The sequence below is a fragment of the Pelodiscus sinensis genome, chromosome 29 (assembly GCF_052426305.1).
Source record: "Pelodiscus sinensis isolate ZL-2025 chromosome 29, ASM5242630v1, whole genome shotgun sequence".
NCBI lineage: Eukaryota > Metazoa > Chordata > Testudines > Trionychidae > Pelodiscus > Pelodiscus sinensis.
Genome location: NC_143080.1, coordinates 12,810,182 through 12,835,639, shown reverse-complemented (window position 1 = coordinate 12,835,639; position 25,458 = coordinate 12,810,182). Strand labels below are relative to the sequence as shown.

Genomic DNA, 25,458 nt, shown 5'->3' with positions numbered 1-25,458 from the left:
AAGCCACAACGGGATTGGACTGTGGAAGTATCTTCTCAGGGGAGGGGCAGCACGTTGCGAGGTGATGATACAAGGTGACATAATGCAGCATCGGCCCCGGGGTCCAGACGCTTCCCCGCACTGCCCCGGCTGTCAGTGCTAATAAATAGACAACCCCACTGCACATGCTTCGTCGCAATCCCGCGTGCCCTGCTAATACCAACAGCCAGACTCCGAGCTCTGGGAAACTCACGTGTCTCAGTTCCGTTTATTGGTGCAAAGCTGCAGCACACGGGATCGTTTGGACAAGGTACACGGTTCCCTTCGAACACACGGTCACTAACACACAAGACTCCGGGGGGACGGGGGGAAGGACACATCACTGACATACAAAAGCAGAGATGGCCAAGCAGAGGGGGACGTAGGCATCTATGGCAGCGGCAGGGCCGTGATACAGAGAACACCGGCTCTGGCCCAGAGAACGGCTCCTGGCGTGGGGTATTCCAGGAGGCACCGTCTCGGCGGCTGGGGAGTGCGAGCGACATCTCTGCATCCCTACAAGCATCTCTGCATCCCTACAAGCATCTCTGCATCCCTACAAGCCAGAGGCATTGGACATGCAGGGAGGCAGGAAGTGACACTGGATCAACTCTTCTGGGTCCAGGAGCGACTAGATTCGTGGGGCCCCTAGGATCTGGGGTGGGGCCAAGAATGAGGGATTCAGAGGGTGGGAGGGGGCTATGGGTTGATGTAGGAGAGTGGACGCAAGAGCAGGTTAGAGCTCGAGGGGTGGGGGTGCAGAGTCTGGGTGGGTGCTGGAGCAGGCACAGGGCTGGGGGCTACGATGTGGCCCAGATCCCACACCCCAACCTGGAGCCTGAGCCCTGGGGGGGAATTAGGGAGTGTGGGTGTGGGGAGAGGCTCAGGGCTGGTGTGTGGGGTCTGGGAGGAATTAGAGTGTACAACGGGGCTCAGGGTTTGGATGTGTCATCTGGGAGGGAAATAGGGTGTGGGAGGGAGTTAGGGTGAGGGAAAGGGCTCAGGGTTCGGGTATGGGAGGGAGTTCCGGTGTGGGAGGGGGCTCGGGGTTCGGGTGTGGGAGGGAGTTCCGGTGTGGGAGGGGGCTCGGGGTTCGGGTGTGGGAGGGAGTTACGGTGTGGGAGGGTGCTCGGGGTCCGGCTGTGGGGCGTGGGAGGGAGTTAGGGTGAGGGAGAGGGCTCAGGGTTCGGGTGTGGGATGGAATTACGGTGTGGGAGGGGGTTCGGGTGTGGGGTGTGGGAGGGAGTTATGGTGTGGGAGGGGGCTCAGGGTTCGGGTGTGGGAGGGAGTTATGGTGTGGGAGGGGTCTCGGGGTTTGGATGTGGGAGGGAGTTACGGTGTGGGAGGGGGCTCGGGGTTCAGGTGTGGGAGGGAGTTACGGTGAAGGAGGGGGCTCGGGGTTCGGGTGTGGGAGGGAGTTACGGTGTGGGAGGGGGCTCGGGGTTCGGGTGTGGGGCGTGGGAGGGAGTTATGGTGTGGGAGGGGGCTTGGGGTTTGGGTGTGGGAGGGAGTTACGGTGTGGGAGGGGGCTCGGGGTTCGGGTGTGGGAGGGAGTTACGGTGTGGGAGGGGGCTCAGGGTTTGGGTGTGGGAGGGAGTTATGGTGTGGGAGGGGGCTCGGGGTTTGGGTGTGGGAGGGAGTTACGGTGTGGGAGGGGGCTCGGGGTTCAGGTGTGGGAGGGAGTTACGGTGAAGGAGGGGGCTCGGGGTTCGGGTGTGGGAGGGAGTTACGGTGTGGGAGGGGGCTCGGGGTTCGGGTGTGGGAGGGAGTTACGGTGTGGGAGGGGGCTCGGGGTTCGGGTGTGGGAGGGAGTTACGGTGTGGGAGGGGGCTCGGGGTTCGGGTGTGGGAGGGAGTTCCGGTGTGGGAGGGGGCTCGGGGTTCGGGTGTGGGAGGGAGTTACGGTGTGGGAGGGTGCTCGGGGTCCGGCTGTGGGGCGTGGGAGGGAGTTAGGGTGAGGGAGAGGGCTCAGGGTTCGGGTGTGGGATGGAATTACGGTGTGGGAGGGGGTTCGGGTGTGGGGTGTGGGAGGGAGTTATGGTGTGGGAGGGGGCTCAGGGTTCGGGTGTGGGAGGGAGTTATGGTGTGGGAGGGGTCTCGGGGTTTGGATGTGGGAGGGAGTTACGGTGTGGGAGGGGGCTCGGGGTTCAGGTGTGGGAGGGAGTTACGGTGAAGGAGGGGGCTCGGGGTTCGGGTGTGGGAGGGAGTTACGGTGTGGGAGGGGGCTCGGGGTTCGGGTGTGGGGCGTGGGAGGGAGTTATGGTGTGGGAGGGGGCTTGGGGTTTGGGTGTGGGAGGGAGTTACGGTGTGGGAGGGGGCTCGGGGTTCGGGTGTGGGAGGGAGTTACGGTGTGGGAGGGGGCTCAGGGTTTGGGTGTGGGAGGGAGTTATGGTGTGGGAGGGGGCTCGGGGTTTGGGTGTGGGAGGGAGTTACGGTGTGGGAGGGGGCTCGGGGTTCAGGTGTGGGAGGGAGTTACGGTGAAGGAGGGGGCTCGGGGTTCGGGTGTGGGAGGGAGTTACGGTGTGGGAGGGGGCTCGGGGTTCGGGTGTGGGAGGGAGTTACGGTGTGGGAGGGGGCTCGGGGTTCGGGTGTGGGAGGGAGTTACGGTGTGGGAGGGGGCTCGGGGTTCGGGTGTGGGAGGGAGTTCCGGTGTGGGAGGGGGCTCGGGGTTCGGGTGTGGGAGGGAGTTCCGGTGTGGGAGGGGGTTCGGGGTTCGGGTGTGGGGCGTGGGAGGGAGTTAGGGTGCGGGAGGGACCTGAGGGCTCTTCCCGGGGCGGGGTGCTTCCGCTATGTGGGGGGAGGGGTGCGCAGCACAGCCCACATTGCCTGAGCTCACCTGCAGGCTCTGCCCCCATTGATGGAGGGCAGCGTGAGGACGACGCGTTCCCTGGTGCTTGAGGTGATCTGGCTCCCACCGGGGGAGGGGCCGGGTGATGCTCAGCATCTGTAGGAGCTGCAACCTAAGCCCAGGGCTGAGGGGGCTTTGCCAAAAGCTCTGGACTTTCGGCAGCCAGGACATCTCTTGGTGGGGCCCCCATTGCCTGGGGCCCTGGGTGCAGCCTCTGGGGCCCCGGGTGCAGCCTCTGGGGCCCCTTCCTTACTCCAGCCCTGCTCCCAGAGCCACGTGCCAGGGGGTGGGGGCAGGGCTGATTTCGCACCTTTCTAGGAAATGGTCAAATGCTCGTGAGTCGATTAGAAATCGCTGCCCCCCCCCAGCCCCCGCCACTGCTCTCCCAGGGCAGCGCCGACTGAACCAGGGATGCCATGGCCAGATCCCACTAGGCGGACATTGGTGCCGACCCACAGATGACGAGCTGAGCCACCCCAGCAGGGAAGCAGCCCGTGCGAGTGATTCTGGCTGGCGTCCGTGCCATGTGGCTGCCCCACAGGGATGCCGCTGGGGCGGGGGGAGCTGGAGGGCCAGGTAGGCAGGATCCGGTACGTGATTTGCTGCTGGCAGGTCAGGTCTGTTCCAGGGCAGGGCGGGTTTGGGCCGTGTTCTGGGAAGGGGCACGGGAGGGTCGGCCCCACAGCCCACAGCAGGGGGCAGCTTCCAGCTCCCCCCAGAGACGCAGGCCTGGCTTGGGGGCCACTGGAGCAGCTGACTAGCGGGGAGGGGGTTGATGTCAGAGACTCCAAGCTATTCTCCTTGACAGGCTGGGGCAGGGCGGGGCCCCGGGTTTGGCGGGAAGGGCTGTGTGGCTTCGGGGCAGGGAATAGAACCAACCCAGGGGAGCTCTGGTCCCTTGCAGCCCAGTGCTGCTGCTGCCCTTGGGATGCGACGGGCGAGCCAGAGCGGGGGAGCAGCACCATGGCCGGAAGGAAGGGGTCTCTGCCCCAGCACTGGGGAGGCAGGAGCCCTGGAGGTGATGCAGGCAGGGGACAGGGTGGAGGCCCGCCTGTTTGATGGAGCAGAAAGAGGCTGACTGCCAAGGGATGGGCCTTGCCCATGGAGGAAGAGTCTAGCTGCCCATTTTCTCTACCCACCGGGGGAAGGGCAGCGGGGTCGGCTGCCTGGGAGCCTGCACCCACCAGCCAGTGGAGCAGGGGACCCTGGTGACTGGGTCAGGAAGCAAGGCAGGTAGGACACAGTCTGGCCATTGCCACAAGACCAGCTTTAATATCAGTCATGAGAGCGAGGAAAAAGCACAACGCAGACCAATGCAAAATAACCCAGCGCTCCCTCCTGCCGCCCCCGCCCCAGGCTGCATGAGCCGCGGGACAGACCGAGTAGCACGACACAGTAGCCAGGGCGCGTCCCTCGGGGCAGGAAGTCAGACTGCGCGTCCCGTTCCCCGTTAGCCAACGGTCGCTCCCCCAGGGCTGGCCCCCTCGGCATGGCTTAGCCTCTGGGGACCAGGCCTAGCAAACAGGACAAGGAGGAAAGGAGAGTCCCAGAGTTGCATGTTTGTTTCTTTATTCTAATGCAGTCTAGATAATGGTGAGTTCAGGGACGGATGAGCCTGCAAAATCCCTTTGTGGTAGTGAAAATCAGAGCCTGTACAGAGGAACAGAGCTTATAAAGACAGCGAGGGATATAGCGCCATAAAAAGAATCGGCATGCAGGTGCTTTATACAGTCGGCAGTACGTGACAGGGTGGTCTGCTGGGTTGTGTTGGTCTGTACAGTTCAAAAACGAGTGTGTCTTCAGATCCCGAAGACGACCCCCCCCACAGGAAAGGACGACGCAAGTCAAGTCCAAGGTGCCTCTCGCTTGGTTTTGGCAGAGATGTATAATATAGACACAGTTCTCTATATAGAGTATTGGTAATGCATAGCGATTTTCTTCCTTGTCCCCTGGGGCAAACCTGAGCTTGGTCCCTGCTTTCCTGTGCAGTCTCCTTCCGGTAGGTCTTGGCACTATGGAGCTGTCGGAGAGGTGTCAGCAGGCGATTTCCTCCAGCGTTCCCAGGGTTGTCTGCAGGGGCACGTTCACAGTGTGGCTGATGGTTTCGGAATGATTGGGCATGGGGTCACACGTGCTCTGGGGAGGAGAGAAGACGGTTACCACTAGGGAGCGCTGCTGAGCCCTCGCGCTGCCCCATGCTGCTACTGATGGGCTGGGAGAGCCGCACCCCACAGGGCGAGAGCCCTGCTGCAAGGATACGTGTCTCCCTCTCACCTGCAGCTGAGCAATGGCTCTTCCTATTGGACACCTCTGTGTTCCAGGCCCTCCTTGCCCTCTGGGCTCCACCCGCCCCCATCGGCATGGTAGGTGGGCATACCCTGGCCGGCCTGGAGGGCAGCAGCGAGACGCTGGCCTGGCTAAGCAGGGGCTGCAGGTAGCAATACTCTCTGGTCTTTGGACACCTCTCGCTTGGGCTCCCAGCTGCAAGGCGCTGCCAGGAGCGCTGGCTCTTCGTGCATGCAGGGCTGTGGCGGGGCTGCCAGCTGTGCTGCTGACAGGTGGCTCAGAACAGCCTTGTGCAGCTCTCTGAGCCTGACTCACGTCAGCGCAGCTTAGGGGAAGCCTCGGCTCCCACAGCTGGGATGGGCACAGCTCAGGGCATGCAGGCTGCCCCACGAGCGCATCGGAGCATGCAGGCTGGAGCACAGGGTGTGTCTGCACCGCTCTGAAAAACAGGCTTGCAGACTCAGTGGCTCCAGACCCGTGCGGTGGAGACAGCCCTTGTGCGCAGTGCGGTGGAGACAGCCCTTGTGTACAGTGCGGTGGAGACAGCCCTTGTGCACAGTGCGGTGGAGACAGCCCTTGTGCACAGTGCGGTGGAGACAGCCCATGTGTACAGTGCGGTGGAGACAGCCCTTGTGTACAGTGCAGTGGAGACAGCCCTTGTGCACAGTGCAGTGGAGACAGCCCTTATGTACAGTGCGGTGGAGACAGCCCTTGTGTACAGTGCGGTGGAGACAGCCCTTGTGTACAGTGCAGTGGAGACAGCCCTTGTGTACAGTGCAGTGGAGACAGCCCTTATGTACAGTGCGGTGGAGACAGCCCTTGTGTACAGTGCGGTGGAGACAGCCCTTGTGTGCAGTGCGGTGGAGACAGCCCTTGTGCACAGTGCAGTGGAGACAGCCCTTGTGTGCAGTGCGGTGGAGACAGCCCTTGTGCGCAGTGCAGTGGAGACAGCCCTTATGTACAGTGCGGTGGAGACAGCCCTTGTGTACAGTGCGGTGGAGACAGCCCATGTGTACAGTACGTTGGAGACAGCCCATGTGTACAGTGCGGTGGAGACAGCCCTTGTGCGCAATGCAGTGGAGACAGCCCTTATGTACAGTGCGGTGGAGACAGCCCTTGTGTACAGTGCGTTGGAGACAGCCCTTGTGCGCAGTGCAGTGGAGACAGCCCTTGTGCGCAGTGCAGTGGAGACAGCCCTTGTGTACAGTGCGGTGGAGACAGCCCATGTGTACAGTGCGGTGGAGACAGCCCTTGTGCACAGTGCGGTGGAGACAGCCCTTGTGCACAGTGCAGTGGAGACAGCCCTTGTGCGCAGTGCAGTGGAGACAGCCCTTGTGCACAGTGCAGTGGAGACAGCCCATGTGCACAGTGCGGTGGAGACAGCCCTTGTGCACAGTGCAGTGGAGACAGCCCTTGTGCACAGTGCGGTGGAGACAGCCCTTGTGCACAGTGCAGTGGAGACAGCCCTTGTGCACAGTGCAGTGGAGACAGCCCATGTGCACAGTGCAGTGGAGCACTACATTTCCAGCAAGACAATGTTTTGGGGAAATCCAAACTTGCAGTGATTTTGTAATAAAAAATGACAATAACGTTTTGAGGAAAATGCCAGTTAACCGTATTGGAAAAACGAATGAAAGAAATAGAAAAAATGGGTCAATTTGAAACCTTGTGACACAGAAATAAGTTTGACATTTTGAGAAAGAAATCTTGTTTTCAAAGGGCTCTGTTGGTAAAGCACTTTTGAGACTCTGCCCTTGATCTGAATGGAGGCTTTAGAAAAGATTGTGCACTTTTCCTTTACTCTCATCTACCTTACCCAAACACAGTCTGTCTACCTTGTCCGCCGTTTCTACACATTCACTCTTGAAAACTCTGGATATTTTACCATGAGTCTTGCAAAATTTGGTGTTTTTCCTAAAATCCCTGGCTTGGAATCTCAACTTTAATTCTTTTTCTTTTTTTTAAGTGAGAAGTGGGAAAATGGGAACCCTCTCAAAAGGCAGAAAGCAATTAAAAAGACACCCCCCCCCTAAAACCCCCATGATTTTTAAAGCCATTGGGTACAGGAAAGGCTGTGTTACCTGGCACTTTACCAACCAGAAAGCTCCATTAACTGACGGTTCTGATATCTCCCGACACAAATCCACTGCTCAGGGGGGGATGCAATTGCATGTTCTGCACTCTACTTCTGCACAAACAAGGCAGAAGAGAAGCAAGCTGATATCTAGAATTCATTCCAAAAAGCAGCTTCCATCCTATGTTATAGGATCATTATAGATACAGCCCAATCTCCTACACCCTCTACTTCTACAGTGAAAAGTCTCAGGGGTGGCCATGTTAGTCTGCATCTGCAAAAACAACAAGGAGTCCTGTGGCATCTTAGAGACCAAGGCCACATCTATACTTATTGCATTGGAAATCGATCTTCTGGCATTTGATTTAGCAAGCCTAGTAAGGACCTGCTAAATCAAACACTGAAGGCATCCCTGGTTGGTTCTGGCACTCCTCGATTCACCAGGAGCAAGGGAAGTCAATGAGAGCGTTTTCTCCCATTGACCGCCTACTGTGGAGATGGTGCCAAACTTGGTTTAATGTACATTGACTCCAGCTGCTATTTACATAGCTGGAGTTGCAAACCTTAAGCCAACCGTCTAGGTCTAGTATAGACCTGGCCTAAGAGATTTACTAGGGCATAAACTTTCATAGGTGAAACCCACTTCATCAGATGAATTGGAATGGAGGCTACAGAGACAGGGGTATATAGAAGGACAACAAAAGGAAGAGGGTTCGTGTACAAATGAGGCTCGTCAAAGCAGGGTGGAAGTGGCTCATTCTCAGCAGTTGATGTGGAAATGCGGATACCAAGAGAGGGGAAATTGCCTTTGTAACGCATTAACCAGTTAAGATCCTTGTCCATAACCCCATTCCCCCAACCTGCTGGATAACAGTGCTGCCTCCCTCACTACAGGATTTCCCTTAATAACAAGTCCAGTAAGGGGCTGCCGCCCAGGTATCATGGAAACCCTCAGTGACGTTTCTGTGAGGATCCTTACCACGTTTTCATCATGGCTCCCCTCCTCCTCCTCCTTGCCCAGCAGGTCTAGCAATCTCTCCTTGATCAGCTGAAAGAGAGGCAGACTGGGTTACCTTAGGCAGGAACAGCCATCAAAGCTCCCCTCCCCGAACAGGCAGCCCCTCTGTAGCTCACTCTCCAAGGCTCCTCTGAGATCATCCCTGCTCCCTACGGGGCTTGGTAGGAGCTTAGCACCCCCATGGGAATGTGGAGGGGCCTGTCTCCCTCCAGTGCAGCTCCTGGGGCCCCAGGCTGGCAGCAGAATTGGGAGCTGCAGTGGAGCTGTTTCTAGGGCTGGGAGCGGCACTGGAACATTCATCCAACAATCCCAATCTGGCTTGTGGACCACAGGGCTGAGTGCCCAAAGTCACAGGGGGAGAAATGCCCCTGCTGCCCTCATGAGCCAGGGGCTTCCTGGGGGTGGGATGCCAAGTGCGGGCTGTACATGCAGCACGTGCCTGATACCTAGAGGCTGCACAGGTCGTGCTGAGCAGAAGGGCTGCGTGAGAGGTGCCTCTTCTCTGGAGCTCTCCCCTCACCCGGTGCTCAAACAGAACGGACAGTGCCAGGCGCAGGCCGGCCACAATGGCCCCCAGCCAGCCAGGAATGACACGCCGCTGCTCAGGAGCACAAACTGACAGGCTGGGGAGCACCCCACGTGAATGAATGAATGAGAAAAGTCTTTGTCAAGGACCAGGCTCTCTGGCCATAGGAGGGGATAAGCTGGCTCTGCAGCACCATTCGCAACTGGACAGGCTCCTTCAGCAGCACTGGGGCTCTGTGGCTTGGGAGGGGCCAGGCCATCACATTTTCCTGCCTCGGACCCCTCCCCCCGAGAAGCCAGCAGAGGCAATGCAGAGTAAAAGGCTGTCTGCTCAGAGAACCCAGTATTTGGAGGGCTCCTCCCCTTGGCAGAAGGGAAGTGTGGGGAACAGGCAGCAGCGGATATAGGGCGGGGTGAGCAGGGCGCTTCCAGGGGCCCCGCACATGTACTGTTGCGCCATGGCGCATGCGCCGTGTCAAAGGGGGCGAAACTGTGTTGCCCTGAGCCCTGCAAAACCCTCATCCGCCCCTGGGAACAGGTGACCCTTTTCTCACGGCAGACAGCTGTTTGGTTGAAACAGAAATGTCCGTGAAAATGTCCTATGCATATAAGTATTGATTATTCTATGTGTGATCAATAAATGTAGCATGTTGCCTTATCCCTCTGAAAAAGATCCCGAGTACTTCTTTTAAGTACAACACCAGCTTCTGGGAGTCAGAGGTTTAGGGATGCCCAGAGCACAGGGCTGAATCCCAGACCACCTTGGACCTGTCCTCCATGAACTTCTCTAATCTTTTTGGAACCCAGCTATAGTTTGGGCCTTGACAACATCCCCTGGCAAGGAGTTCCAGAGGTTGCATTGTGTGAAGAATGCACTTACATTTGTTTTAAACCTGCTGCCTATTCATTTAGTTGGTGACCCCTGGTTCTTGTGTTGCAAAGGATCCTAACCCCAGAATATGGGGACTTCTCTTTACAGGGAAGCGGATAATAGCTCTTCCAGAGCATCTACCTGCACGCTCTCATTTTTATCCTGGGATAGAGTGTTCAGACCTGGGAGATATTTCAGGATAGCAAAGTTATACCAGAATAGCTATTCCCGAATGGTTATTGTGGAAGAGCTCTGCAGGACAATTTCCCTGGTGTAAACAAGGACTTTGTCAATGAAGGTCACTCGTCTCTAACAGGAGTTTTCCAGATGACCTCTGCATATAACTCTCCTGGGATGTGAGGGGGGACTGTGCAGAGGTCTTACAGAATAAAGTGAAGCTGCAGCTGTGTCATTTCCATTCATTACACCGAGAAATCAATGTTTGCCAAAGGAAAACAAACTTGGCAGAAGAAAAATATTCTTCAGCTTCAATGAATGGAAAAAACCCACAAAATTTTATTTGAGAGAATTCTTATTATCTTCCTATCAAAGTATCCAGAAGAGAGACTGGCTTGTTGGGTTTTAATCAAATTCTGTGTGCACAAAGATTGAGATATGAAGTAGGAAGCAGAGTCTGTTTGAACGCCAAAGCCCATATGAGTTTTATGCTTATATTTTTCATTATATTTTATTGCGAGATAATGCCACCAAATATTGATGACTGCTCAGGAGGGTCTCTGTAAGGAGAACGGCCTGCCAAACGCATCACCACGTCTTTAATAGCACGTAAGGCTTGTCAACACCTGGAGCGCAGCAGCTGTAGCACTTCAGGGTAGACACTTTATGCCGAGGGGAGGGCGTCACAAGGTTCCTGGCGTGTGTAAGCCAATCCCCAACAGGCAGGAGCTAGGCCGATGGAAGAATTCTTTCATCAAGTAATGCTGTCTACACCGGCGCTTAGGTCAGCTTTACTACATTGCAGAGATGTGGATTTTTCATACCCCCCAGCAATGTACTTGGGCCCACCAAACTTTTTAGACCAGGCCTTAAAGTGGGCTTGATTAAAAGTGCCTAAGTGAGTCAGGGGCCAAGGACTGATTGGAAATTAATAACCCATATACAACAAAGCCAGGAAAGGTCACACATAGCGGAAGCAGCAGAGCTGGAATTCAGAACATCTAGGTCCTATTCCCAACTCTGCCACTGCAGTCCTGGGTGACCTTGAGCAATTCACCTTTCTTTGTGCTTTAGTTTCCCCATGTATCAAATAACACTGTAAAGTGCTTTGAGAGAGTTGTTGTTAATGGTGCTAAATCCTGCTGGAAAGGGATAACAAGTGGAGTTCCTCAACGGCCTGTTTTGGGACCCATACTGTTCAATATCTTCATCAATGATGTAGATATTGGGATAGAGAGTACGCTTATTAAGTTTGCAGATGATACCAAACTGGGTGGGGTTGCAACTACTTTGGAGGATAGGGACATAATTCAAAATGACCATAGCAAGTTAGAGAAATGGTCAAAGGTAAATAGGATGAGGTTTAATAAAGAGAAATGCAAAGTGCTCCACTTAGGAAGGAACAATCAGTTCCATACATACAAGATGGGAAGCGACTGTCTAGGAAGGAGCATGGCGGAAAGGGATCTAGGGGTCATAGTGGACCACGAGTTGAATATGAGTCAACAGTGTGATGCTGTTGCAAAAAAAGCAAATATGATTCTAGGTTGTATCAACAGGTGTGTTGTAAGCAAAACTCGTGAAGTCATTCTGCCGCTCTACTCTGCACTAGTTAGGTCTCAGCTGGAGTACTGTGTCCAGTTCTGGGCGCCACATTTCAAGAAAGATGTGGAGAAATTGGAAAGGGTACAGAGAAGAGCGACAAGAATGATTAAAGGCCTAGAGAACATGACCTATGAAGCCAGGCTTCATGAACTGGGCTTGTTTAGTTTGGAAAAAAGAAGATTAAGGGGGGACATGATAGCGGTTTTCAAATATCTAAAAGGGTGTCACAAGGAGGAAGGAGAAAATTTGTTCCTCTTGGTTTCTGAGGACAGGACAAGGAGTAATGGGCTTAAAGTACAGCAAGGGAGGTTTAGATTGGACATTAGGAAAAAATTCCTAACTGTCAGGGTGGTCAAATATTGGAATAAATTGCCAAGGGAGGTGGTGCAATCTCCCTCTCTGGAGATATTTAAGAACAGGTTAGATAGACATCTGTCAGGGATGGTGTAGACGGAGCTTGGTCCTGCCTTGAGGGCGGGGGGCTGGACTCGATGACCTCTCGAGGTCCCTTCCAGTCCTATGATTCTATGATTCTATGAGATCTTCTGCTCAAAAGCACGATCTAAGTACTTGGTCTTATTATATAGGAGCTTTTGAAAATGCCACTTAACCATCCAACTGCGTCTGACTAAAACATCCAGGATGTTTTAAAAAGGCCTATGTTCAGAAGGAACCATTTCACTAAAATATTTGCACATGCTCAAAACTATTTTACTAAAATGGTCAAAATTCTTTCACTAAAGCATTTTCTACATGTTGCTAAAATATCGGAACAGCTTTTTGTTTAATAAATGAATCAACATATGTCGCAGCATTTAACTGGCATAACTTTGCACATGCCCATGAAAGCTGGGCATTGTTTGCAATCAGAAACCTGGATTTCCATTTTTTTAATGGCGGTTTTAGCAGCAGCGTGCATTGAAACGGATTTGTGATGTGATACAGTCCTCTGGGTTGTTTCAAGTTAAGGTGCTCCTCAGTCCAAGGATGGGCAGCAGGTCCAACTCATGTAGGGAAAGGAGGATGCATGTAACAGGGACAGGAGCACACGGTGACATGGCCAAAGGGTGAGCTGGTTACACGGTCAGGTCAGAGCAGGGCCAGGAGCGGCAAGGCTGAGTGGCCTATGAGTAGGGCTATGTAGGGGGACACCAGGACACCTGGGCAGGTCACACATGCCTCAGAGGGTAAAGTTATAATTCAAAATGATCTGGACAAACTGGAGAAATGGTCTGAGGTGCATAGGATGAGAATCAACTGGACAAATGCAAAAATCATTCTGGGATGTAGTAGCAGGAGTATCAAAAGCAAGACAGAAGAATTAATTAATTCTTCTGCTTTACTCTGTGCTGATTAGGCCTCAACTGGAGTTCTGTTCTCAGTCCTGGGCTCCCCATTTCAGGAAAGATGTGGAGAAATTGGAGAAGGTCCAGAGAAGAGCAACAACAATGATTAAAGGCCTAGAAAACATGACCTGTGAGGGAAGATTGAAAAAAAAATGGGGTTGTTTACTCTGGAAAAGAGAAGAGTGAGAGGGCACATAATAACAAGGAGGGAGAAACATTTTCTCCCTTTGCCTCTGTTGATAGGGCAAGAAGCAATGAGCTTAAATTGCAGCAAGGGAGGTTTAGGTTAAACATTAGGAAAAACTTCCTGTCAGGATGATTAAGCCCTGGAATAAGTTGCCTAGGGAGGTTGTGGAATCTCCATCACTGGAGATATGTAAGAACAGGTTGGACAGACACTTCGCAGGGATGTTCCAGCTGGTGCTTGGGCCTGCCATGAGGGCAGGGGATGGGACTAGCTGGCCTCGCAAGGTCCCTCCCAGTCCTGTGACTCTTTGACTCTTTCCCTTCTCCGCCATGGATCTCGTGTGTGACCTCACATAAGTCATTAAGCCTCTCTGGGCCTGTCTCCAGTCTCCAGTAGAGGGTAAAGCACAGCTCAGAAAGCACCAGGCGCCTTTAAAACCCACCGAGACTCGCTCTGCCTTTGGGTGCAGACCTGGTACTCCTGGTGGGCTCAGATCTGTGCATTTTGACCAGCTCCTGAGACCTCGTGCCCTTTGCTTGCGGGGCTGTGCTGGGCCTGAGTGTAGCAATTCCATGGCAGCCTGGCTCTCAGACTGCAAGGTGAGCACTCCGACACCCGCCCCACATGCCCTGAGGCCCAACGGCCCTTTGCAGGGTGCTCAATGGATGCAAGGCCCAACTGTCTAGCACAGCCTGGGCTGGCTTCCTGCACCACAGTCCCGGCGCTGAATGGATGTTCAGTCTCCATGGCCCATCTGGCTTCTGAGCTTGCTGCTAAGAGGGCGAAGTGCCAGCTGTGCAGGGTGGCAGGGTCCTATGCTCATCACCCTGGTGATGGAGCCGCTGGCATGTCAGCACCTTCCCTGGACACCTCTCAGGCCCTGGTGGGGGGCCCAGCTGAGACCCAGCACCCCAACCTCTCGCTGAACCGATGCGCCCGGTGTTCTGTATTTTACACACTTGGGCGCTAGATGGAGGATGTTACATGTGGGTCCATCAGGGCGCCGGGGGATGAAATATCAAACCTCAGCCTCCCACCCCAGGGTGTGGAAATGTCTCCACTTCGCTCATTTCCAGCACAAATTGCTCTTCCCGTGAAAAAAGCGACGGGCTGTCTTGTTCTGCCTGGCTGACTCAGCCGAGAGCAGCGATATTAAAAGGGGGGGCACACTGCAGCAGGGCCATGAAACATATTCCCCTGACGGCAGAGCGCTGCTCCGCGCTGACCCGGCCCCGGGTTTTGGATGCTGTGGATGCATCCGGCATAGTTCATGGCTCGGCAGATTCTGCTTTTGTTTATTTCTTTTCATGAAAGAAACCCGCCAAGATTCCTCCCTGGGGTCGCTGTGGCCCCCTCCACCTCTTGCTTTATTTGTTCTGAGTGCTGGGCGGACAGCCCTGGAGACCAGCATGCTCGTGAGAGCTGGAGAACAGTGACCCTTCCCGCACTCCCGTCCCCGTCCCGGGGCATCTGCCGGGCCGTGGGGTGCAGAGCAGGGCTGGGGCTGCCATGGGAAGGAGGCTCTGCACCACGGGCGAGGCTCCCTCTGTCTGACTGAGCCACCGCTGACTTGCCCACCGCTGTGAACAGAACCCGGAGTCCTGACTGCCAGGCCTGGGTGACCGTCACAGACCCCCCCTTGGCTGTGGTACAAGATGGCTGCCTGCCTGGGGGGCCGTGACGTGCGCACTGCCTCAAAGAGCACCCCACGGGGACCCACTCTGCTCCAGGACCTGCTGCTTGGAGAAATCACATTCCCTCTCGGTGACTCCGCTTCCCAGCAGCCAAATGGGGAGAGTGACGTTGGACTGGGGCTCTGGTGCTGTCGATCCGGCGCAACCTTCGCCAGGACGCAGGGCGAGGGAGGGACGAGAGGCAAGCGGGGATCTTGGGTAGGGACTAGGGCCACGTCGCTCTCTCCCAAGGCCTCCTCGGCAGCTGCCGGACAGTGACAGGATATTGCCGGTGCTGCTCCCAGCGGAGCGTGGCCTCTTGCCCTTCCCGAGCCGCCCGGCAGGCGCTGGGAAAGCTGTTTCACTAGCTCCCCTCCAGCACACACCAGGGACGGGAGAGGTGCTGTGCAGGGAGCAAGCCCTGGGGGACGAGGCTGGAGGTCCAAGAGAGGTAGGACCCTGGGGAGGGCCCGGGGCCGGCTCAGCCCATGATGGGGCAGGGTGCGTGGGAGGAACTATTCCTGGCACGTTCACAGCTTCAGACTCATTTGGCTGCGCTGGGCCTGCACCCCCAGAGCTGGAGCTGAACAGCCAGCTGAGCCCAGACCAACCCCGCCGGCCCAGCTGCTGGGGCCCCAGGAAGCAGGGAGGGGGCAGGTACCAAAGGGCTGTGATGCTGCACTTTCCTCTTGGGGCTGACAGTCAGCACTGACGCGGTGTCAAGCACACAAGGGACCTCGCCCCCCTGCTTCATGGGGGGAGCTGAAGTGGGGCCAGGAAGGGAATTCCACCGGGGCTCGGTGATTCACCCTTCGCACTAGCTGTGGAGTGAGCCCCTTCCGTGGAAGCCGCGGGTAGGAACCACTGCGGGGACGGGACGCTGGCTCTCATCTGGTCTGTGTTCCTAGGCCCCAGGGAGCTCCCCCCACTGCAGGGCTGTGGCAGAACCACGGGGGTGCTGAGAGGGCTGCCCCGGGGATGACTCCAGCCCGGCCCAGCCATGCCTGGCTCAGAGCTGCAGAATGGCCCACCCGCCCGGCTCGGCACAGGACGGCTGCTCTGGCTGCTTCAGAACGGACGGGGGCTGGAGGGGGCGAAGGCGAGCAGGGAAGGGAGGGGCTGGCGGGGCTCCGGTGGGAGCAGTTAGCTCCTCGAACAGGAGAGAGTCTCACAAGCTGGGCAGCAATGCAGTAGGGTCACCCTGCCGCTCAGCTAGGCCTCCGGCTGCCGACGCACCCCGTCACACAGCACTACGCTCCTTAGCAGTGCAATGTGGGATCCGCAAGGGGAGATCTTACCTCGTAAATATAATCAAAGAGCTCTAGTATTGTAAGGATACTAGCACCAATGAACAATCCCATCTGACCGCCAATGTCACCTGGGGAAAGAAAACAGCCCAGTTTACCGTGTGCTCAGGCAAGGCAGAGGGGAACACATCCGCTGGGTCTTTCTCTGGGCTTTTCTGGGCCCCGGGAAGAGCCTCTGTCTCCTGGCTGGGCAGGAACGCACAGGGGACACGCAGCCAGAATCTCCACGTCGCTCTCCACCAAGGCCTCCTCGGCAGCCAGGCTGTGTCTAGACTGGCAAGTTTTTGCGGAAAAACTTGCCAGCTGTCTACACTGGCCGCTTGAATTTCCAGAAAAGCACTGACGATCTCATGTAAGATCGTGCGTTTTCCGGAAATGCTATGCTGCTCCCGTTTGGGCAAAAGTCTTTTTCTGAAAGACTTTTGCCCAAAAGGGCCAGTGTAGACAGCACAGGACTGTTTTCCGCAAAAAAGCCCCAATCGCGAAAATGGCGATCGGGGCTTTTTTGCGGAAAACCGCGTCTAGATTGGCCATGGACGCTTTTCCGCAAAAAGTGTTTTGTGGAAAAGCATCCTGCCAATCTAGATGCACTTTTCCGAAAATGCTTTTAACGGAAAACTTTTCCGTTAAAAGCATTTCCGGAAAATCATGCCAGTCGAGACACAGCCCCAGGGTATAGCATGAGCTGCTCCCAGCTGAGCGTGACCTGTGTCCCACGGGGGAGGCACATGGATTCCAAGCACTGGCCGGCTACGGGCCAGGCCTGCGGGGAGGGAAGGAAAGTTGGAACGAATTCCCTATTGGGAAGTGGCTTCCAGTGACTTGTCTACGGGCCGGGCATGGCTCGTGTCACAGTGCAGCTGGGATGGTTGGGAAAGGGACGTGGATTTTAAATACAGCCACAGGCTCCACGGCTCACCTCCAAGAGCGCAGTGGGCTGACTCAGGGCGAGGGCACGATGTCACATGAGCTCTGAGCTCTCACCCAGGGCCGGCTTTAGGCCGATTCCCCCAAACTGGGCCCCGCGCCTAAGAGGTCCTGTGCCCTAAAGTCGGAAGTGTGCTGGCACGCCGGGTGCGCTACGGGAGAGGGCGTCGGGTGCGCTGCGGGAGGAGGAGCACGTCAGTTTCCTTGCGCCGTGGGAGGGAGGAGTCAGCCCCGGGGTTTGGTGTGAAGGCGGGACTCTGCTCTGTAGCTGGGGATTTAAAGGGGTTAAGACTCATTTTTTGTACTGGGTTTTTTTTTTTTTGGTTAACAAAAAATCCTGGCTGCCGGAGTCCCGTCAAAACTGTTCGAATTGGGCCCCGCACTTCCTAAAGTCGGCCCTGCTCTCACCATTGGGCCAGGAGGCCCCTAGGCAGCCGTTCCTTCTGTGGCAACGGGCCAACATTTGCCAGGACGCCTTCCATGCAGAAGGGTTTGGTCAGGCTCAGTCCCCCAGCATGTGCAGGTGGGTGCGAAGTCAGAGGAGCCAAAGGTCAGAAATTCCCCCATTAATTTCTGTGAAAAAGATTTGCACCGATTTCACCCAGCCCTTTGTCCCAGCTACGGAAAGATGGTCTAGCGGGTAGGGGAGTAGCCTGGGACTGGGGAACCCTGTGTTCATTCCCTGGCTCTGCCACAGGCTGCTGGTGGAACCTGGGGCAAGTCACTTTGCCGCGCCATGGCTCACTTCCCAGCCGCATGGGGTGGCTCGCCAGGCTGAGGGGTGCAGCTAAGGAGTGGGAGATGCTCCAGTATCACAGTGAGGAGACCTGGAGAAGGGCCTTAGCCAATCAGATCAGCGCTTGTATCTCTGCCTAGTGCTAAAGACAATAAAAACCAGAGGAATCGGCAGGGGGGCAGGGGCCATCAGCAATTAGCTAACTCATGGACGCAGCCAGCAAAGGCAGGTGCGAGCAGCATGTGGAGTTTTGTCCCAGGTGAACTCTTCTTGCTTTGTTTTCCAGCCGAGCTGCGGGGAAGGGCCGCGAGGCGAGGGAGCCTGGAGCTAGCACTTTGCAGCTGGGCCAATGGGGGGGGGGAGAACAATGTCCAATTAATAACATTATGCAAATGAGCGTTATGCAGCTTTTTACAGCAAATGGCTGCACATCTCATGCCGGCTGCCGAGGCAGGGCGTTCTGTCGCCTGGCGGTGTCCTGGCTCCCCTCTTGCTGCAGGAACATCAAAGCCAGCCCCGCCAGCCAGGGCCCTAGTGCGGTAGGTGCGGCTGGGGACGCCTGCTCCCCCGCTGCTGCAGTCACAGGCAGACACCAATCTGCTAGCAACAGGCAGCAGGAAGGCTGGGCCAGGGTGCATCCCTGTAGCCGTAATAACACTGGGCCTTCCCTAGCTCCTCCATCTCGGGCAAGACCCATCCGCTGAGTGTGAGCTGCAGAGGCTACCTGGTCTCCCCCTTCCCCTTGCTGTATTGGCTGGGACGCACCCCAAGCGAAGGGTAATCTGCATGAGCCCATTCGGCTGCAGGTGCAAAGCATCCGGAACACGTGGCCTTAGAGAAACAGCAGCAGCCCCATTGCTGGTGCAGGGCCACTGAGGGCGCTGAACTCGCTGCCTCCCTGCCCCCGCTGCTTCCTTCCATCCTCTTGCCCTCCGGCTCGGGGGCTGGGCCTGCCCACCCTAGTGTCCTGGATCCTACTGGCCACGCCCCGGCCTGACCCCACCTCCACGCAGGACACATTCTCCCCGTCCAACTCGCTCCTGGCCAGGTTCCTCTCAGCTCGCAGCTGCTCTGAGGAGAGGGCCGGAGCAAAGCCACCTGCCCCCTGGCCTAAGCTCGTGTCACTGGGGGAAGAATCAGAGATTTCCATCCCATGAGGCCTCCTCATGCCCCCATCGTTCCTCGTGTGGGTCCGGCCCTTGGGGGATTTGCTGGGAGCCCGCAGGCCTGCCGGTTCTCTTCAGAGTATCCCTGGGGCCCCACAGGCACTGACTTGGCCCAGGCCAGAAGGAGCCCGTGCAGGCTTTGCGTTCATTTCAGGGGGCGCTTCCATGCCCCTCCGCCATATGGTTCCCACTCTCATACGTCTGGGGCCTGCATGGCCGTTCCAATGTTCCCTGCCAGCTGGGCGCGTGGGCAGCCACTCAGGAGAGTTCCAGGTGCTGCCCAGCTGACTAGCAGAGCGCCCACGGCTGTTTTATTTCTGCTGGTGGTTCACATTCGCACGTGCCTCAGTGCACATCAATATTTATTCTGCACATGGGTGGAAAAACCCCACACATGGATGGAAAAGATTAGCGGGAACGTCGATTGCCACCGCCCTGCCGTTTCACCGCGCATCCCAGGATAGCTGGGCTCTTTGAAAAGGGCCCCTGTGAGTTCCGGATGTAGGGCTCCGAACTTGCCCCTATTGAATGAATTTTTATGTGCACCAAGGCACGTGCGAATGTGCACCACCAGGAGAAGCACAAAGCAGGCTGTGGGCGCTCGGCTCATCAGCTGAGAGGCACTGGAATGTCTCCTGAGCGGCCGCACAAGCGCCCAGCTTACAGGGAACACTGGAACGGCCATGCACGAGCCTATCTGGTCCATTGGCTCCCGGCCTGCGATTCTACTTCTCATCCACTCCTTGGCCTGGAAATGTCCGGAGAAAGGTGCAGTACCTGGGATTCTTCCAGAGGCGCGCTCCCTGTGCGCATCCCACTTGCGGTGCGCAGTGCTCCATGCACCTGAGACTCAGACTTCCGCCGACAGCGTCCGCACTGATGCCCTCCCGTCGGGCTGGATCTCCAAAGCAGTGCAGACCGTCCGCCTCTCCCGCTACTTCCAGGAAGGATCAGCAGCAGAGGGAAGCAGGGGGAGTACCTCTGGGGACCACACACCATAAAGAACTCTGGTTACTGGAAAAGGTAAGTCACTTCACTCTCTTCTTCCAGTGATGGTCCCCAGGAGGATTTGAGGCTGAGGTCACTCACAAGCGTGTTCACTGAGGATGGGGCTGAGGACCTCGGCTGAATGACAGACTGGAGGTCAGCGCCGTGGAAGGATGTGTCCGCTGCACAAGCTTGCAAAGAGCCCTACCTTGCCTCTGCAAATTGTGAGAAGGGCATCTGGGAGAGAGGCTACCGGGGTCGAGTGGACCCTCACACCTCAGGGTGAGGGGTCACTGTGAACTCATAAGCAACCAGGATGCAGCCTGGAGAGAGAGCTCCATTTGAGAGCTAGCTTCCCCTCCGCGCCTTTGGCCAAGGAGACAAGCGGGTTGGGTGATTTCCTGAGGGATGCTGGGCTCTGTACGTCTAAAGAGAGATGCCAGCTCCAGCCAGGAAACCTTTTCCATTTTGCTGGGCAGCATATTTCTCTCAGAGTCTTTTCTGCAGTACAGCTAAGGGTGGCTTGTCCCTCCTCCGAGCACGAGCCTTCTAGGTTCGCCATCCGTCTGGAGGGCACGTTGTTAGGTGGAAGGCTGCACGGCTGGGTGGAGACTCTTAGGGTACGTCTACACTAGCGCGTTAATTCGAGCTAGGTAGGCAAATGAGGGCAACCGGAGTTGCAAGTGAAGCCTGGGATTTAAATAGCCCGGGCTTCATTTGCATGTTCCCGGGCGCCGCCATTTTTAAATCCTCTTTAGTCCGAACTAACTGCCCGCAGCTAGAACGGCAGTTAAACGTTAATTCGAACTAACTCCTTAGTTCGAATTAACTGTTACTCCTCATTCCACGAGGAACGGCGGCGCCCGGGAACATGCAAAGGAAGCCTGGGATATTTAAATCCCGGGCTTCATTTGCAACTCCAGTTGCCCTCATTTGCCTACCCAGTTCGAACTAACAAGCTAGTGTAGACGTACCCTTAGAGACTAACACTGATTTTGGGCACAAGCTTTTGTGGGCTCAGAATGGGTCTTTGCCCACAAAGGCTTATGCCCAGATCAATCTGTGACTCCTCATAGTTTCTGTGGGTACAGAGTAACACCCCTCCCCTCCCGAAGGCTGGCTGGCAGGTCTTGCCTTAGTCTCATGCCCAGCTAGACCCCCTCCCAATGCTCCACCCTGCTTGATGGTGCCCAGGATCAAGCGAGTGACAGTGGGAAATGGGTCTGACCATGGGCTCGAAATGTGTCCCCTCTGGAATCGTGGCCTTGAGCCTAGCAGGACACTGGGCGTTTCCTACTCTTGAACCCCAGCGCGGTCCCGGAGTGGGACTCGGCACTGCTGGAAGATGCTCGTAGTCCTTGCTATTATTCTTCTCACCTTGCCTCCCGGGCCGGAGTGCAGCAGGAATCCCACACAGTCCCCTGTGCTATATGTTCAGCCCCAGTTCCTGGGTCCCCAGCGTGGCAGGGAGCCGTGCGTCAGGAACCGTTTTCCTGCCCGGCAGAGCCCGCGGTGCCTTCCCTCCCCCGGCTGCCAGGCGCTAGCAGACGGCGGCAGACGAGCCCACGCACAGCGCTGGCAGCACCCACACACATTACTCATTCCTGTTTGCTCAGAAGGGTCCAGCCCCAGAGGAGCCCGGCACAAGCTGCCTGTGCCAGACCTGCCCTGCTCCCCCGGAATGGAGCCCCGGGATGAAGGGGCCGACCTGGCTCCGCCCACACACTGGCCCCTCTTCAGAGCGTCTCCCCCAGGGCTGTCTGGGATTCAGCCCCATGGAGGCTGGGGGGCCCACCAGCTCTCCATGGGCTAGGGAGACTTGGGCCCAACACTGCCCACCCTCTCTCTCCCCAGTGCTGCAGCCGGGGTAGGGAAGGCTGAGGCCACACGCCGCCTGATCTCCCCCTGCTCTCAGGCTGGAGGAGAAGGCTGGGGCCATACACCACCCTGTGGAGAAGGGGGCCTGCCCTACAGCGGATGGGTGCTTGGCCCCCACAGGGTCCTGGGTGGCAGGGGCAGGACCTCAGCCAGAAGGGGCAGAGCTAGGAAAGCTCTAGGCCCATCACTCAGGTTTAAAGGGGCCGGGGGCTAGCTGTGTGTGTGTGTGTGTGGGGGGGGGTATATATGTGTATGTATCTGTGTGTGTATACACGTGTGGGAGAGGTGGGGGGTGTGTGTGTTGCCCATCCATAAGACCAGCCCTCTCCTCCTCATACCATGCCACCCTCATGGCTGTGCTGCTGGCAGTGGTGCTACCTTCAATGTTGGGTGCCCGTCCAACAGTGCTCCACTTAGGAAGGAACAATCAGTTCCATACATACAAGATGGGAAGCGACTGTCTAGGAAGGAGCATGGCGGAAAGGGATCTAGGGGTCATAGTGGACCACGAGTTGAATATGAGTCAACAGTGTGATGCTGTTGCAAAAAAAGCAAATATGATTCTAGGTTGTATCAACAGATGTGTTGTAAGCAAAACTCGTGAAGTCATTCTGCCGCTCTACTCTGCACTAGTTAGGCCTCAGCTGGAGTACTGTGTCCAGTTCTGGGCGCCACATTTCAAGAAAGATGTGGAGAAATTGGAAAGGGTACAGAGAAGAGCGACAAGAATGATTAAAGGTTTAGAGAACATGACCTATGAAGCCAGGCTTCATGAACTGGGCTTGTTTAGATTGGAAAAAAGAAGATTAAGGGGGGACATGATAGCGGTTTTCAAATATCTAAAAGGGTGTCACAAGGAGGAAGGAGAAAATTTGTTCCTCTTGGTTTCTGAGGACAGGACAAGGAGTAATGGGCTTAAAGTGCAGCAGAGGAGGTTTAGATTGGACATTAGGAAAAAATTCCTAACTGTCAGGGTGGTCAAATATTGGAATAAATTGCCAAGGGAGGTGGTGGAATCTCCCTCTCTGGAGATATTTAAGAGCAGGTTAGATAGACATCTGTCAGGGATGGTGTAGACGGAGCTTGGTCCTGCCTTGAGGGCGGGGGGCTGGACTCGATGACCTCTCGAGGTCCCTTCCAGTCCTATGATTCTATGATTCTATGATTCTAACAGCCGGTCGCTGGCCATTGACCTCGGAAAGCGGAGCAGCGGGGGGGCGATGACCCCCCTGCAGGTGCCACATTTCGCAGGGGTCAGAGGTCCAGGCCCAGGCTGTGTTCTCCGTGGCTGTGAGTTTGGCAGGTCCCTAGTAATGTTCATAGAAATTGGCGCAGGCAGCGTTTGAAGTTCTAGCTCCCGGAGTTCGCATGCTCCAGCCGAACCTTTGAACACGGAGCCGAGCACCTAACATGCTGCCAGTGCCAGTGGGAGGGACCCATCTGCTGGGAACAGAGACTTCCAGGGCTTGCAGGCAAAGGCGACTCATTGGGCGAGATGCTGCACGTGCCCCAGATGGTGCAGGCTGCTCCGGAGACGGAGCTCCAACCCGTCGACTGAGCTGGCTTTGCTCTTGGAACAGAGCTTTCCTGGGGGCAAGGGAGACCTCTCGGCAGAGCTGCCTGCCCCTGCTGTCGAGCCGTCACCTTTTCCAGCTCCCGTTTCAGTCTGACGCGCTGACTTGTCACCTCCTCCTAGAGACTGCCCGTGAGATGCTCTGTCTGCCTCCCCAGACGCAAGGGATCTGGAATCCTAATTGCAGGCTGGATCGTTGGATGGACGGGGGGCTGCACACGCTCAGAGAGGCACTTTTCAGATACAGGAGACATCCGGAGAGCCACTCATCTCTGGCTGGCCTTGCATCATCTGCCTTTGCCGGGAGCGTGGGTTCCCCAGGATTTTGGACTGAAGCAGGTTCCACTGCCAGCCTCGCTCTGCTTTGGCCCTGCCCTGGGGCGTGCAGTGCTAAGTGTGGGCAGCAGACAGACAGCCCGGGCAGGGTACCAGCTCCACTGCAGCCTCAGGAGTGCGAGACTTGGGAGGAGGAGGGATGGGGGTGGAGAGGAGCCATGAGAACTCCTGGCCTGACGTGATGGCGGGTGGGACGTGGGGGAACTGGAATCCCTTAGAAAAAGTGGACGGAAGATTCCAGTTGATAAAAGGAGCCTTGGATGAGTGTGAGGGAGAGGAGCAAGGCCTCAGCCTTCACCAACAATGCAACGAGCCCCAGCCGCGCCTGACACTCAGCTCACCATCAATGTTCTCCATCCATGGGCGGAATTTTTCCACCTGCAGGCGGAATAATTTGATGTGCACTAAGGCACATGTGAATGTGCACCACCAGTAGAAATGCAAATCCGAGCTGTGTGGCTCTGCTAAGCTGGGCAGCATTTTACTCTTCCTTTAGTGGCTGCACAAGTATGCAGCCTCCGGGGAATGCTGGAGCCCGCTAGCGCTTGCTAAGTAAGCAGCAGGGAGCTGCTTTAATGCCTGGATGGGAGCCATTCAAGGAAAGGCCAGTTCTTTGGGGGCTGCTGTCAGCTGGAGGTGACATGACACTGAGCCCGGATGGGCACATGCTCTTTAAAGACCCCACCAGCTGCTTTGTAAGGGGGGAGCTATTGGTCTCGCTCAGACCTGGCAAGTGCCCAGAGCTCTTGTAAACGACCATGGGGCTTGTGCTCAGCTCTTGTCCTACCGGGGCTGGTGCAGCACGTACAGGCAGCACAGATGGGTCAGCCCTGCTGGCCAATCACGGATGAGCGTCCGTTCCTCTCCCCTGTGGGGTTTGCTCCCAGACCAGGCCTGGTGACAGGAAAGCCAGAGACGGGGGGCGATGCCATGCAAGGGCTGAGTGAGCCAGCAGGGACCGTCACGTGGGACGCGGCTCCAGGAGGGGCGCTAGGGCCCCTGAAGGGCGAATGGCTGAGGAATCTGCATGGCGCGGCGGAGAGCTGGGGAGGAAGCGAGTGCACGGCGGGGCCTCAGCTACTGCCACGGGGCAGAGGGAGTTGGCCAGGCACAAGGAGAGGCAGGAGGAGCGTGAGCCCTGGAGGGTCTGGCAAGAGGCTGAGAGGGGAGAAGGAGCCTTGGGGAGCGAGCCCAGGGCCAGGTCAGGAGACAGAGCCGCTGTGCAGGGAGGAGCCAGGGAACCAGTAACTGGGTCTCAGACGGCGCAGGGCTGTAGGTGCTGGTCACAGGCCCTAGGCTGGAACCCGGAGTAGCAGGCAGGGCAGGATACCCCGCCCGCCGCTGGGAACGTGGCTTGCACACGGCGTCCAGCCTGCTTGTCTGCTGGGACATGGTATCCCGCCGGGGCAGGAGGGGGAGTGTGACGGAGGGACCCTCTGCAGGCCGAGAGCCGGAGTGAGCGCCCCAGCCCATGGACAGAGAGAAGGGCCATAGTCCATGAGGTGGCAAATCCCCGGCAACGCACTGGTATCCGCATCCCACGCCAGTGACAAGCAAAATGTGTGCTCACTCAGCCTGCGCACACACCAACACCCCCACACATGCACCCCTCCACCTCTCCTGAACACACACCCCTCCATCTCTCCCACTCACACACACACACACGCCCCTCCACCTTTTCTGCACACCCACACGCCTCCACCTCTCCTGCACAAACACACCCTCCATCTCTCCTGCACAAACACACACACGCACACCCCTCTACCTTTCCTGTACACAAACACACACACACCTCCACCTCTCCTGCACACACACACACACACACACACACACACACACACACACACACCCCTCCACCTTTCCTGCACACAAACACACACACACCTCCACCTCTCCCGCACATGCACACCTCCATCTCTTT

General features: G+C 56.7%; 1 protein-coding gene across 2 annotated transcripts in view; it reads right to left on the bottom strand.

Annotated features, from left to right (window-relative positions):
• Window positions 1-4,015: 4,015 nt before the first annotated feature.
• LOC102453851 (acid-sensing ion channel 2) overlaps window positions 4,016-25,458 on the bottom strand; it is a 370,636-nt gene continuing 349,193 nt past the window's right edge. Inside the window, exons 8-10 of one of the 2 annotated variants that reach the window (XM_075911312.2) lie at window positions 15,926-16,005; window positions 8,205-8,273; window positions 4,016-5,001 (exon numbers count right to left, since the gene is read on the bottom strand). In XM_075911312.2, the coding sequence (XP_075767427.1) occupies window positions 4,900-5,001; window positions 8,205-8,273; window positions 15,926-16,005 (251 nt within the window). In that variant the 3' untranslated portion in view covers window positions 4,016-4,899. The remainder of the gene's footprint in view (window positions 5,002-8,204; window positions 8,274-15,925; window positions 16,006-25,458) is intronic. The other variant, XM_075911313.2, reaches the window with a different exon arrangement.